The 14,759-nt window shown below is 38.8% G+C and overlaps 1 protein-coding gene across 4 annotated transcripts in view; it reads left to right on the top strand.

The window, feature by feature from the left end:
• Nucleotides 1-14,759, top strand: part of LOC102305133 (potassium inwardly rectifying channel subfamily J member 10) — a 36,914-nt gene that overhangs the window by 1,546 nt on the left and 20,609 nt on the right. Inside the window, exons 1-6 of one of the 4 annotated variants that reach the window (XM_005918093.3) lie at nt 79-652; nt 4,810-5,123; nt 7,062-7,273; nt 7,497-7,628; nt 8,352-8,529; nt 10,183-12,840. In XM_005918093.3, coding sequence (XP_005918155.1) covers nt 624-652; nt 4,810-5,123; nt 7,062-7,273; nt 7,497-7,628; nt 8,352-8,529; nt 10,183-10,580 — 1,263 coding nt within the window. In that variant the 5' untranslated portion in view covers nt 79-623 and the 3' untranslated portion in view covers nt 10,581-12,840. Of the gene's footprint in view, nt 1-78; nt 653-4,777; nt 5,124-7,061; nt 7,274-7,496; nt 7,629-8,351; nt 8,530-10,182; nt 13,235-14,759 lie in introns of those variants that run through there. The other 3 variants (XM_042219069.1, XM_042219070.1, XM_005918092.3) reach the window with 3 other exon arrangements.

The following is a 14,759-nucleotide window of genomic DNA, read 5'->3' as shown; positions in this document are numbered from 1 at the left end:
CACACACACACACACACACACCACTTCACAGGACATTCAGGACTTTCACTCATTCATTCATTCACTCAAAAAACTTTAATACAAGCTTCCCTACCTACAAGCCTAATTCAACCAAAATGCACTGATTTGTGTTTACGTTGTGACGACTTGCCTTTCTTCCATCAGTGAAACGTTGAGTCCTCACAATGTGAAGACGTATTTATACTGACACAACATGACTGGCACACATGCATAGCTGTGCACTTGTATTTACATGCATACAAAATGACACACCTACGATCACATAAAAGACACATGTAATTTCAATCCTACTCTCACATAATCACACACACTCTCGCACACGCACACACATGGATGGGCACAGAGTCGTATTTGTCAATGGCGCCTTTTGTTTCTTTTATCTGAGCTTGCAACAAAGCATTCCTGTGTACACAGAGGGGAGAGAGATAGAGAGAAGGAAGGAAGGAAGGCGAGAGAAAGAGGAAAGGAGAAGAAGAGAGAGGAAAAGAGAAAGAGGGAGATCAGGAAAACATCCACTGCTCTGTTTGTCAGACAAAAGTTTTGATTGAGTTCTTGGATTCGTCTCACTGAGGCTGCAGGTACAGTAAAGTTGTAGCGCTGCCATGGAGATGGAATACATCCTGCTGGAGAGGTTCGTTAATAGTTTCCCTCTCATTTACTCTATTAGTTATCTGATACATGGCTGTAGTGGAATTTGCGAGCGTATTCGTGTGTGCGCGGCTGACAGGGAGAGGGCTGGGTAAGAGGGTGATGCAGAGTTGAAAGAGTGAAGTTTTCAATTGATCCATTGTAAGTGCAAAGCCTTTGAATGGCTCACAAAAGTGTGATGTAATTAAAGCTGATCGGTTATGTAATCCACAATCAGCAAAGGAGCTATTTTTGATTTATGCTACGAGGCAAAAGTATATGGACACACCTGGTCTAGAGATGAGAATGATGAATAATATTTTCACATCTGTGCAAAAAAGTAAAAAAATGTTTGCAGTTTAGAATTTATCAAAAACCCTGACCTCAGCCCTATCTAATGCCTTTGGCACAGATGCTGGCTGCAGGCTGGACCGTGACAGTGTATAATAATTAAGTCCTTTACCGCACTTACATGCAGTTCACCGAAAATTTATTTGACATTGCAGACGAGTAAGAAAAGTGTTTCTAAACTCGTTTGCGTGCAAACTTCCTCAAAAGCATCTCTAGGCCTGTTGTCTTGTTGCAGATGTGAATTGTTACAAATTTCAGCAAAGCGATTTTTCATCTCTGAACTGTTTATATAAATTAATTTTATTTCGCTCAAATTTTTTAGGGGCAAAATCTGTTATTTAGAAAAAGGAGAGAAAGTAAGAGTTGTTTGTTTTTCTCTCCTATACCTTTTCAAGTAAATGATAATTTTCATTTATGCTATGAAGATGACACATGTAAGTGCCTCTAAAGTGAAACATAGGAGACAGAAAAACAGTCCCCAGCACAGCAGCATTATGAAGGGTGAGAATCTTGAATGAGGTTTAAAGTTTTGCTTTCAGATTCAGTTTGGCACTCTTGCCATCAATTCCTTTTATGGAGAAAACCCCTCAAAACTTTGCCTTGTTGTTTGTGTGATGTGATGGTGATTACCATGGTACACTAGACCTCATTTGCAAGACAGCTGAAGCTTGCCCAACTTATGCTTGCACGAGTAATTTACATTGTCATTTTTGGAGGAAGCTAGTCTGTCAGAAATAAACAACTGCTTTAGAAAAACAGTGTAAATGCAGCTGAAAATAGTGTCAGTTTGACTAGCTGCAAGAATAAAATGCCGTTAAGCCACAAATTCACAGTTTTTTTAGTAATATGTCTGTCACACTGATCATTATATGCAGAACATAATAAACACAATTTTATTACAAAAGATTTCAGTTGCATTGCAGGACTTCTTCTTACTTATACATCTGAGTATTACTTCCACCACTAATATACGTTTGGAGCTCACCGATGCTTCTGTCATTGAGTGGGATCAAATCCCTGAAGCCAGGCTCCAAAATTTTATCAACAATCAGGAAGCTGAAATAAGATTCCCAGTAATCACAAATTATCATGTTAACAGGTGCCCACTTACTTTTTGGCCTGAGAGGACCATGAAGACTAGAGAGCTTTTATATCCTTTTACATGAAAAGGAGAGTTTTACATTCTGCTTTAATGAGCGTGCGAAGTTCTCACAGAGTGATCTTCTGAGGATCCAGAGTGTAAAACACCCGAGAAAAGACTTCACAGGAGTCAAGTCTCAGGCTGAACAAGGCCAAAGCACACAGAAAGCTGAACTGGCCCTTTCCCTATCCATCTCTCACTGTCTCTTGCTGTCTCTGGTTTCCAGTCAGAAGTTCACTCTTTGTCCACTAAAGGTCTCCCTGATCAGAATCAACAGTAAGCTTTTTAAATAAACTTTATCTTGATAAACGTCTGAGTTTCCAACAAAGATTTTGACCTTAATTGACTCTTTCAAGTTTCTTCTCTGTCCTTTGGATCACAAATGAGTCTCTGTGTGGGTTGTCTGTTGCGTCAATGAATGCATCCTAATTACTGTCTTCTTTCTTTCTTTCTTTTCACCTTCCTCTTCCTTATCTCCCTGTTTTGTGGGCTATTCTCTCACTTGACCTCCATCATTTGTTGAACGTAAGTGAGCATGTCAAATTATGCAGGAGCTAGCTGTCTGACATGACCTGTATCTAAATATTCTTTCATCTACATATTCATGCAAACATACCAAAATGTAAAAACTGAAAAACTGAAATACTTGCTATCAGATCACGGGGACATTTGAAATTCAATTTGTCTTTCGAAAGACAGAAATAGACAGGTCTTTTGTTTTAGATGAGGGTTAGTCCAAATATGGGACTAAACATTGATTAGCAGCTGTTTCTCTTCCTGTTTTTCACATCAAGTATACATCGCCCAAACCTGGTCTTAAGAAAGATCTAACCACACTAACAGATGTGTGAGCTTGTACTTCCTCTAATACCAAGTCTCTCCTCTTTAGCATTCACCATCATGTTAACTGACACAAAGTGGAGCTGACAGCTGACAGTGATGGAGATGCTGTCAGTCTGAAGAAATGCATGCATTTCAAATAATATGCTAAAGGAGTTAGCATCTACGAGTCAGAAATATCTGTCAAAATGCTGTGTGACATTTTACTATTTGAGGACATACAGCGAGTGTTATTCTTGTCTGAAGCATGCTACATACTTGTGTGTGTAGTTTATCTTTCCATCACTGGTCACATGTTTGTTAGTTTGCTTTTTTCGTTAGTAGTTTACAGCTAGCGAGTCACAGGCACGACATGGTGAGATAATGTATGACTTCCATGCGTAACTATACTTAGTCACTGAAATTTACTTTTTGAAACCACATTTTAATGACTCACTCTACCGTTTAACCACCATAAAAAGCACCAAGCAGCCCACCTTACCTGAAAAACATGTACAGACTATTCTAAAGAAATGATTTACACAAGAGGAGAGTTCTCTATCTTCTATGTGACACAACACATGAAGCTGAAACCCAATAAGTTTTGAAACGTGAAGAAATGTTTGTTCTTCCTGTTTCAGGTTTTAGTTTCAAAGATCGCAATCAAAAGAAGAACAAAGCACCCCTTTTGGGTCACACAGTGACGGCATGTGTCACTTCTTCATGACTATATTTCAGTAAATTTCCAAACACCAAGAATGCCTATTTACGGAAATAATGGGCAGGGTACAGACATTTAAAATGTGTTAGTGTTAACTTGCCCTCTAAGGGTTTCTTCTTTTATTTCTCACATTTTTTTAATGGTGTTATCTGTTTTATATTTTTAGGGTTTACACAGTCTAACTCATCCATACTATAAGAACAGCCAGATGGCACTGGCCTTGCGTTCTCATAATCCTTGATTTGCTGCCTCTAAACTGTTGGCAGGGTGGCACTTCTCATTGCTGCTAAAATATTCATGCTTCAGAAAACTTTCCTTGAGCCATGATATTGGAAATGAAATATATGGTACATGTTAATATGTGTATTTATTTATTCTTCTGTCAGAACTGCTCACTGAATATGTGGTGTTCTAATATTAACACAGTGAATTTTAGTAAATTCCTCAAACTATTATTACATTCAATCAGTTTCTGTTGGAGAGTGACTCATGACCAGAGAGGATTCCTGTCTGAGTGAACTCCCAGAAAAGTTTCACCAGCTAAAGAATTTCCCACAACAACATGTGTGGGTCTGCATGACCTTTCATCTTTGTTATTCTGTTATTAAAATTATTACCAGGCTGAAACAAACACATATTAGACATGTAGTTTAAATGTGTTAATGTGAGAGCAGATATCTGCAGGGAAGTTACTAACAGCTGCAGTTAGTTATAGTGGGAAGTGTGTAAAGTCTGTACACAGGAAGCCACTGTTATCAGATTGGCTCAGCTTAAATGTGACATAGATGTGTCGGATGTCACACTCAGCTTGCCTTTTTTCAGCTAGCAGGCTTACTGTTCTGAAGGAGCTCAAATCATGAGCTTTTTTTGAAATCCAACCAATTAACTTTGTGCCTACAAAAAGCACAAAACCACAAAATGCAAAGGTTTCCTGCAGCTTACACCACAGCTTATACCTGCAGACCCCTAACAAGGATTGTGTAGATCCTGTATATTTTAAAGCATAACATATTTTGCACTCCAGGATGAGAATGTGTACTTTGTGTCAGACAAATGACCAATAAAAACATTGTATTCCATTTTTTTCTATTTCCCAGATGACATCTGCCACACCTCCTTCCTCTCGTAGCTCCTCTCCACATAAAGTTTGCCACTCGCAGACACAGACAGATGTCTTAAAACCTTTACTTGGTGGTGGCATATCTAGTGGGGGAGGGTCTCTGAGGAAGAGGAGACGTGTCCTGTCCAAAGATGGGCGAAGCAACGTGCGCATCGAGCATGTCAGCGGACGGAGTGCTCTGTACATGCGTGACCTCTGGACAACATTTCTGGACATGCAGTGGCGCTACAAGTTCTTCCTGTTCACTGCCACTTTTGCAGGGACCTGGTTCGTGTTCGGGGTGCTGTGGTACCTGGTTGCACTGGTCCATGGAGACCTTCTTGGTGAGAAAGCAGGGAGAAATTTAAAAGAGCAAAGATCAGGTCATAGGTTCACACTGACACGCCTCCCCGGCCTTGAGTTTGGCACATGGAGTCATTCTAAGCGATCTACAAGCGGGTTTTCAGTTAAAAGTTTCAACTGACATTAACAATCATTCACTATTACACCTGAAAAGTGTTTTTCAGTTACATAATTAGTAACTGAATCATACAGAAAGTTTCCAGTTTTGACTTCAAGTCATCTGCACAAAAAGTACCTAATCTTCCTGCGCAGGTTTGTGGTTTATTATGGGTCGAATACAGGAAATGTCTGAAAAAATGTCAGTGCTGACTTTAAAACCCCAAATTATTTATACATTTGAGAAACACTAAAACCTGCAGGTCAGTGCAAAAATATCTAACTATTCAAGTGTTTCTAGTTGTCAACCACTGACAGTTTAATACTTAGACTTCCTGCTGACTTCTTTTAAAAAGCGAAAAACCGTTGTGCTGTGTGTGTGAATTCAAACCCATTCAAACCGAATGCACACAGTCATTGCATAAACTGAAACAGGAGTGTTTGCTAAGAAGCTTCCCAGACTTCAGGTGTTCATTGCGCTTTATGCATCATGACTTCTTGCAAAACCTCAGTCATGTCTGTTTAGGACATTCAACCTCAATGTATGTGCAACTGAGCAATGCAAGAAGAAGTGTGAAACAGATCTCATTGCCTTCTTCACACCAAAACAAAGAGACTACAGACAAGTGTGAAAACAACCATAATAGTGAATATAACCTTGACTAAAGCAGTGACTATAAGGGAAAGTGGAGCCAACAAGATCTCCTGTTCAAACTAAATGAAATCAAATTTATTTCTATAGCACATTTTAAAAGACCGGAGTACATCAAACTGTTTCACAATTGTACCGCAGTGCAGATAAAATTAGGGGCAGAGCATGACAGGTAAAACAAGGTACGAACAATACAATTACATAGTGCAATGCAGCGGGTCAAAGTCAAACTAATTTGCTTCAAAAGCCAAGTTAAACAACTGGGTTTTTTTGGCGAACAATTGAATGGACTCAGCTGTGCGGACATCGACTGGGAGATTGTTCCAGAGTCTAGGGTCGGCAATAGCAAAGGCAGGGTCACCTCTGGTCTTTAATCAAGACCTTGGTTGCACTAATAACAGTTGGCTAGACGATCATAGTACTGTCTTAGGGTTATACAAGTCGAAGAGACCAGTTAGGTAGCTAGGCGCCCGGTTATTTTGAGTTTTAAGAGTAAGCAAAAGTATTTTAAAATCAATACGGTATTTAACGGGGAGCCAGTGTAAGTTAGCTAGGACAGGGGTGATGTCATCATGCCTTCTCCTGTCTTAAAGCTGCCAGTGCTATTCAGTTTAATTGCTCTATATTTTGTTATTTGTTCAAATTTAAATGTAATCATGCATTTAATAATGCATTTTACTTACAAATATGGGATCATTTAAGAGGCTTTCCAACAGATCTATTGCCAAGAAGCATTGTTAAATAAAAAACAAAAAACAACTAACTAATTTCCTTACTTTTTGTGCTAACCAGGATGCATATGCAGTGAGGGTGAATGTTATAGGAGGCTTGTAAAGAGATGCAGAGGCTGTTGTTTCTTTTTTTTACTGAACTTATCTTGCGGTTAAAGTGAAGTTTTAGCTATAATCTGGCAACTACATCATATCTTTATTCTATCTTAGTTTTCGTTAACACATGCCTCTCCCCCTCTTCCGCTGTTGTTACTCGTGTCTCAGCAGACAGTGTGTTTAATAGCAAAATCCCTTTTTTAGCCAGACTTTAAATATTCTGGTCTGTTGTTCCATAATAATGTGTATAAAACTAAAAAGCAAATAATAACAAAAGTGTTTATTTTTATATTTTAGAATTACTTAAAAGAGCTTTTGATGCTTTTTTAAACATGTTCCTCCAGAGTTTGACCCTCCATCAAACCACACGCCCTGTGTGATGCAGATGCAGACGCTAACGGGGGCTTTCCTCTTCTCCCTGGAGTCCCAAACAACCATTGGATACGGTTTTCGCTGCATCACTGAGGAATGTCCAGCTGCCATAATCCTTCTCATAGTTCAACTGGTTATCACCATGCTCATGGAAATCTTCATCACCGGTACCTTTCTGGCCAAGGTAGCCAATACATGAAATATCCATGTAAGATGCAATGAAAAGAGACAAGTGCCTTGTATCAACAAAGCCGTGCAGGCCTTAATTTGTGTTTTGAAAACATAAAAAAAAAAGAAAAAAAGCAGAAGTTGTCTTGACTAAAACAACACTGCAGTGTACATGTGAGCTGCAGGTTTACTTAATAATCATTAACAAAGATGACTCTGACCAAGTTCCTCCTGATCAGGTTGCCCGGCCAAAGAAGCGCGGTGAGACAGTGAAGTTTAGCCAACATGCTGTGGTGTCCGCCCACGAGGGCCGCCCCTGCCTCATGATCCGGGTGGCCAACATGCGCAAAAGTCTCCTGATTGGGTGTCAGGCAAGTATGCATGCAGATACTTTAAGTATACAGTAGCTGGGAAAAATTCCACTTGTTACGGCCGGTCTAGCGGACCCGACCGCAACAAGAGGAATGATCCACCCCCAGTTCGACCCCAAGCAGCACATCACACCATAAGTTAAAATAAGAGATGGTTTATTTACAAGAACAAAACAAAAATGGGTTTCACAGGAGACACTCAGGCTTCGGGGTGGACCCACGCCAAAATAACAAACAAAAGGACACTAACTCAGAGGAGCGACTGCTTGCCTAGCCCCAAAGAAACATGACCAAACAACAATCACTTACTTCCCTGACTAACAAAACATGCGAAAACTGTGCCCAACTGCAAAGGCGGTCCCACCCCTACTTCCTGCTGGATTCACAAAACAACACAGGGCATGTCGCAACCCCAGCTGGTTGAGGGTAAAACCGAGGATGGATGGATTGCCATCCTCAACCGCGTCGTCTTATACCCCGCCTCCAGATCATCATCCAATCCAGGCACACCATCTTCAGGATCCACCACTCCTGGAGGCACACCTGCGAACTCACATTTACATGTCAGAACCCCAGCCCACGACAACAGCCGTAACACACTCCATACTTGTAAAGACTAGACAATAAAAATAGGTTTAGAGGTCATAGATTAGTGTGAATGAGAAATTTGTCAAACTGGGAACCAGTTGAGCTAAAGCAACATGTGCACAATATTCCTATCAGGTGACTGGAAAACTGCTCCAGACGTCTCTGACCAAGGAAGGGGAGACGGTTCGTCTGGATCAGAGAAATGTCCCCTTCCAAGTGGACACTTCCAGTGACAGCCCCTTCCTCATCCTGCCCCTTACCTTCTACCATGTCATCGATGACAACAGTCCCTTGAGAGCTTGGGCAGCCAAGGGTAAGTTTAGCGATGAGAGCAGTAGACTGGGGGGGTCACAAACTGCATCAGAATGATTTCTTTGACCTTTGTGTCTCATTCCTCTGTCATACAAACATCTGACCCTGAAGGTTTCTAGCATAATTTTACCTCCTTCCAAGGTGCTGGTAGGAAAAGGCAAATGCTTTCAGCAACACTTGTGTTATAGAGAAAAACATCATCCCTCATTCCTCCCTTTCTGGTGTATGTGGAGAATTTAACAATAGGCCTGCTTTCCACAAATTGTAGTTAGTTAATAAGCCTAGTAATGAACTGTTAAAAATAGCTTCAGTTTCTGAGAAATGTCATGACTAGGTTTACAAAAATTGAATTCATGCAGAAATAAATTTCCTCTTTTTGGTTGTGAAGTCAAAAGATTAAAAAAAGACTTTAAAAAATGAAGCCACTAGCTTAATGTTTTACATGTTGCTTGATGCTGTATTTGTTAATGTAGTAAATATGACTGAATTCATTTCATTAAGTGATTTTAAATCTAAACTACGAATCCTTGAGGCCAAGTCCATAACATGCAACTGTTTCAATTAGATTGATTGTCATTTTAACTGACTTTTTTATTTTTTTGTATTCTTTCACTTATTGTTGCATGTGTGTTGTTGCTGCCTGTGTTTGAGTAATTTCTGTAACTGTGAGACATCTGCTGCTGCCTATCTTGGCCAGGTCTCCCTTGAAAAAGAGGTTTTTAATCTCAATGGGTTCTTCCTGGTTAAATAAAGGTTAATAAATAAATATGTCACATTCTTCAGGGGTCTCACACTCATTTTAGTTCATGAGCCACATTATAGTTATTTATTGATCACCTATTAAATAGAGCCTAAATAAACCCAGCTTTTTAAAAACAGATGATCATTTGGAGAATTTTAACAGTACTTCCAGCAGAGACAGTTTTCTTAGTTTTGTTTCACTGAAAACGCAACAAAACTGTCTCAGTTCTTCATCTGAAAAAAATAAATGTGAAATGAAACAACATGGTCTCTGATTCCCAACCAGACCATGGGTGATGTCCTTCCAGTAATTAAATGGCTGTAAAGCTGATGACAGTTCTGTTTCCATTACTTCTTTATCTGCATGGACACTTGTTTTTGACGCGTGTTTTCATCTGCATAAAGATTCACTAGCTGGGCCAACGTCCTCATTTTAGGTTTGACAGCGTTTTAGTAGGTAAAGGTGATGCTTGGACATGAATTGAGCTGCGGTTTGGGGAAGGCCTCGAAGGGGACTGCCGATGGCTCCCGGGCCTGGCAGATCTCCATGTACTAAATAGAAGTGAAGAAGATAAGAATCGAAAACAAGGAGGGAGGGAGGGTGGGGCACGTAAACGAGATTGAACAGCTTGCAGAACTGGGGGAACCCATAGAGATGACAACCAGAAGGAGCATTTTTAGAGGCGTGGTCCCGCTCCTGAAATTCCTATACACGATCTCCAATTAAAAGAAGATACACACAAAATGCTCATAATAACACAAATTAAGAGCACTACTAGTGGTTAAAAACCCTTTACTGTAAGTCTTTAAGTGAAATATTCTTATAACTTTCTTTCATCCATTTTGCCCTAAGGATATTCTTGGTCTTTAACTTTAATGTGACATTTCTTTCCATTGTATGTACCTTCTTCAGGTGGTGGCTGGACTGACCCAGAATTGGCTGACTTTGAGTTGCTGGTGATCATGAGCGCCACCGTGGAGCCAACCTCCGCCACCTGTCAGGTTCGCACCTCCTACCTGCCAGATGAGATCCTCTGGGGCTACGAATTTCCCCCTGTAGTTTCCCTGTCTCCCTCAGGGAAATATGTAGCAGACTTTGCCTTCTTCGACAAAGTGGCCAAGACCAAGACCGCCCCCATTTTTAAGCCATCCAGCCCCCAGCACGGGTACCAGAGCAATGGAGGGGGGACTGTACCTGAGGTGACTGATCCAGAGAAGATTCGTCTGGAGCAGAGCTACAGGGAACAACGAGGAGAGGACCGAGGTCGGGTCAGGGACTCTCCTCTGAGTGTTCGCATCAGCAACGTGTGAAGAGTTTAAACCAGAAGGTTTAAAAAGCAACAGGAGACGTCGCCAAGTTCAGTGTAAATAGCAAATCAGTGAAACATCATATCGATGAACAGAACAGATTAATGCTGACTACTGTATGAACATGTGGAGTATGTTATTGTCATATGCTTGCTGGGTATGATATATATAGATACACTCACTTGACTGTATTCATATGAAGGAATAACGTCATAACTACAGCTCTTTACATCTGATCACGGCACAAGTCCATTCACTTCACATACACTACATACAGTTTTAACTCAAAAAACTACAATACAAATGATACAAAAATCAAGTAAAGAAGATGGAAATCTCAGTGGGCACTAACCAAGTTACAAAAAGGTGTGAGACAGTGGTGTTTAATTTTCATTTTTTTTCAAAAGTAGAGCAGAATAAAGAGTGGGTTTGGAGACGTTATTATGACGAAGTGAGATGGAAACACCCGCCCACTTAAGTAGAAGCACTGAACCGTGTATAATACGCCTAAAATGTATGCAAATGTGTGTTTAAAATACATACCCTGTTACATGTAAACATTTATGTACAAAGGTCATATGACTCTGAGTTTTTGCAGTAAAACAGGAGTAAAAGCAGTTTTTCTGCCTCCTGCAACCCCTCCCCACCCCCGATTTCCTCTAAATGAGTAATATATTTTATATTTCCTGGTAAAAACCCAAACATGTACTGTAATAGTTCAATTAAATGTAGCACTACAACTGAAAAGTAGACAAAGCTGATACGTTTTGTGTTCAGTATGACCTGTATGTTGGTAATGGTATTTGTATTTCATGATTTCTGTCATGCGTGACTGCTGTTGCTGCTTCAGAACATAGCACTTTATGTATGTGATGTAAATTTGTATCTTGAAAGGTTAAGGTGAATGTGTGTTAAATTTTGAGTCTACTAAAAGCACTCAAACACTGAAAATGATTGAATTGTTAGTTTTAAAAAACAAATGTTTAATTTTTTTTAACAAATCAGACTGTAACAGTTTTTTGAATGTCTCTGTAGCTTTAATAATATTAATGTGTCCAGATATGCACAAACATTAAAGGAACTCTCCTTTATGTAAAAAGCAGTAGCCTACTATTCCTTGAACACTTCTGTGATCACTTTGTTGGATCCCCTTATTTTTTTTAGTGTACAAATCACACAAAAAGTGGAACAGTAGGATACATCACAGGTGAGTGCTGGGATGTGAGAATGCGGAATAGTAATAGTTACAAATGAAGTGATCCATGAGCTTAATGGATCTGAATAGGATGAAAAATACACCTTTTGTAATACTTCCTTCACACTATGAGTGTAAAGTGTCTTTAAAGACCAGCTTAGTGACTTATTCTTATCTTTGGTTTTCTTCATCCTCCTCTTGTACACCACTTGAACCACTTGAACTTGTACCACCCTGGAAACTATCTCTGGAAGACTCTCACTCTTTCTGGAAAAATCTCACCCCATGTGGACTTTCCGCTGCTTGTCAGGGAATTCTCATCTCATTTTGTACTTTCCTGCCTTTTGTAAACATTTTTATCTCTGAGCCTGTTGTGAGTCTTCCAGTTATATGATTAGCTGTGACAGATATGCTCTTATTTTAGTCAGTTTATTAATCCACATACTACTAAACAGCGTTTCTTGCCTCTGATATACATAATTAAAATGATTGTGTATAGGTATTAGCTATATGCTCATGTGGAACCATCTGTTTAGACTGGAAGACTTCAAATGAAACTGCAATTGAGGTTTAAGTCTTACTGATACTATGTTAACCTCAGCTGCATCCTACTGAAACCCTAACATAAATTTATCAGCATGTTTACAGATTTGTAACACATCTACCAAACGCAGCTTGGCTAACATGATCATTTTTCTTTGGTTCAGTCATAAAGGGGGTGGGTGTCTAGTTGGATGTCTTTGTCTCTCTTTGATGTCATTTCAAGCACTGACACGTGCCAAATATACATTTGTATTGCTTACAACACTGAAAATAACCCTTTCATTGCTCATCTTGTTAACAATTATAACGGAAAAGCCTCTTTAAACTATTTATTTCTCACTGAAACTTTTTTAATAAAAACTAAAAACAAATAAACATTAAACCAACCCAAAAAAGGAAAGAGAAGCTGACAGGAAGTCTGGTTTCAAAACGTTATGCTGCTTCCTCATTGATCATTTGAGAGAATCATGACTTGTGGTGTAGTCTTGTTTGCGCTACTTTTGTTCTACATAATAGAAGTACAAGGTAAGAACTTGTTCTTTTTTCACAGCTACTGTGTTGTTATTTTAAAGAACTTTACACAATACAAATCAAATAACAAAAATGCTGTTTTCAGTAATGCCTTTATTTTAGTCATGATGCTAATAAAATTCAAAATGATCCAGAAGTTTCTACTGAGATGTTGATTTAGTAGTGTGAATATCTGCTCACATTTGTTGTTGGGGCATGGGGGGAACAATAACATATCAATACTGCCTTACTAGGATAATCTACTCAATATTAACATTGCTTTGAAATAATACAGTCGTTCAAATGTAGTATGTACTTAAAATATGATGTAGAAACACAAATGAATCATAACTCTGTACACTAGATACTGGAAATACTACAAATATAAACTTTATGAAAAAATGAAAAATAAAATAATCTTTTCTGTTTCATATCAGTATCTGTATGTCTGGCTGTATGTTGTGTATAATATATGTATATTATATTTATCTCTGTGTCAAATGAATTTCTTCTGCTGCACAGCAAAAACCCAACAAGTTGGAAATAATTTTTTTTTCTTCTGCACATTTTGTTATTTCCTTTGCCCTGTTTGAAAAAATATTCAGAATTGTTACACATTTGAGTGGAACCAGCTGTACGTTTGCTGGCATGACTGTCATAAGATGTTCTTTTAATTTTTATAGCACCAATTCATAACCAGTCAGACAGGCACAGTATAAATTTCTTCATTAACAAACAGCAGACTCATGAGCTGACGCTAAAATTTTTTTGGTCCTCTTCTACACTTTGCACACGTCAGCCTGTAAGGTTTATTTGGTGGCTTAGTTTGTAATAATGCTGCTCCCCTCGTGACAAATCTTGAGCTCGACCAGAGTCTCAGTGCTCAGTGCCCAGCAGTTTGTATGAGAAGGGTTTACCTCTCTATTAAAAACATAACGATTCTATCTTGATCTGAATGACCTCACTGAGAGAGACAGAGAGAGCGCTTTCTCTTCCGTATCTTTATCGGGTCTGCTGGAGTTTTATTCAGTAATTTTTGCTGCTAATGCCAGAATGCTGGTTATTACTGACGTGTACGGGCTGGATTTTATTTCTCCTTAAATTATGGCTCAAAACTTCTCTTGATTTATCTCTTATCTCAGCTAATCTGAAGCAAAAATGCATTTATGAGGATACAAACTGTATTATACTGAGCCTTAAACACACTTTGATCAGTTAATAAATATCTTAATCTTATTTTAGAAATCTTACATCAATCTTGTTAATGCAAGACAACAACTTGACAACAAGCAGCTTTTATTACAGCAGCATTAATTTAACATATTGTTTTTAAAATTTTTATATCATTTAGCACGTTATGGAAGGAATTTGAATATGGAGTTACAGTTAATGTTCGAATAATCTGTGCTACTTTGCGCCACCGTCCAATCATTTGTTTTCATGAATGCTCAGCTGGTCTGACATTATCAATTATGGGACAGCATTTTCTCCTCTTATTTCATAGTTTCAAGTATGATCACAGTGCATCCTTTGCTAAAGTAATAAATTAATAAAGGAAGCACTGAAGCTTCTTTTCCTTTGGAACTGAACAGAGCAAACAATTCTTAATATGTCCACCACACAGATACTCAGATAGGTCACTTGAGTCATTTAGGGACCTTCTTATTCTATTTGAAATGACCCAAGAAGTTTCTTATTTTAGCAATATTGCATAGATGAAATAAGGCAGTCCTAAGTTTTTTTTTTAAATGACTGCAATACTGGGTTACTGGAGACCACAGTAACCCCATTCATATAGGGCTAGGGATATGATCTGCTTTCACCGATTAACAATAAATGGGTATCATCTTCATAACAATAAAAATAAATCCAGTGTTTCATATATAAAATAAATATGAACCCAGTGCAGTAGGTATTCTATTGCTATATTTTGA

The sequence above is a fragment of the Haplochromis burtoni genome, unplaced genomic scaffold (assembly GCF_018398535.1).
Source record: "Haplochromis burtoni strain Fernald_Lab_line unplaced genomic scaffold, NCSU_Asbu1 Contig_27, whole genome shotgun sequence".
Lineage (NCBI taxonomy): Eukaryota > Metazoa > Chordata > Actinopteri > Cichliformes > Cichlidae > Haplochromis > Haplochromis burtoni.
This window is presented reverse-complemented; position numbering and strand designations above follow the sequence as displayed.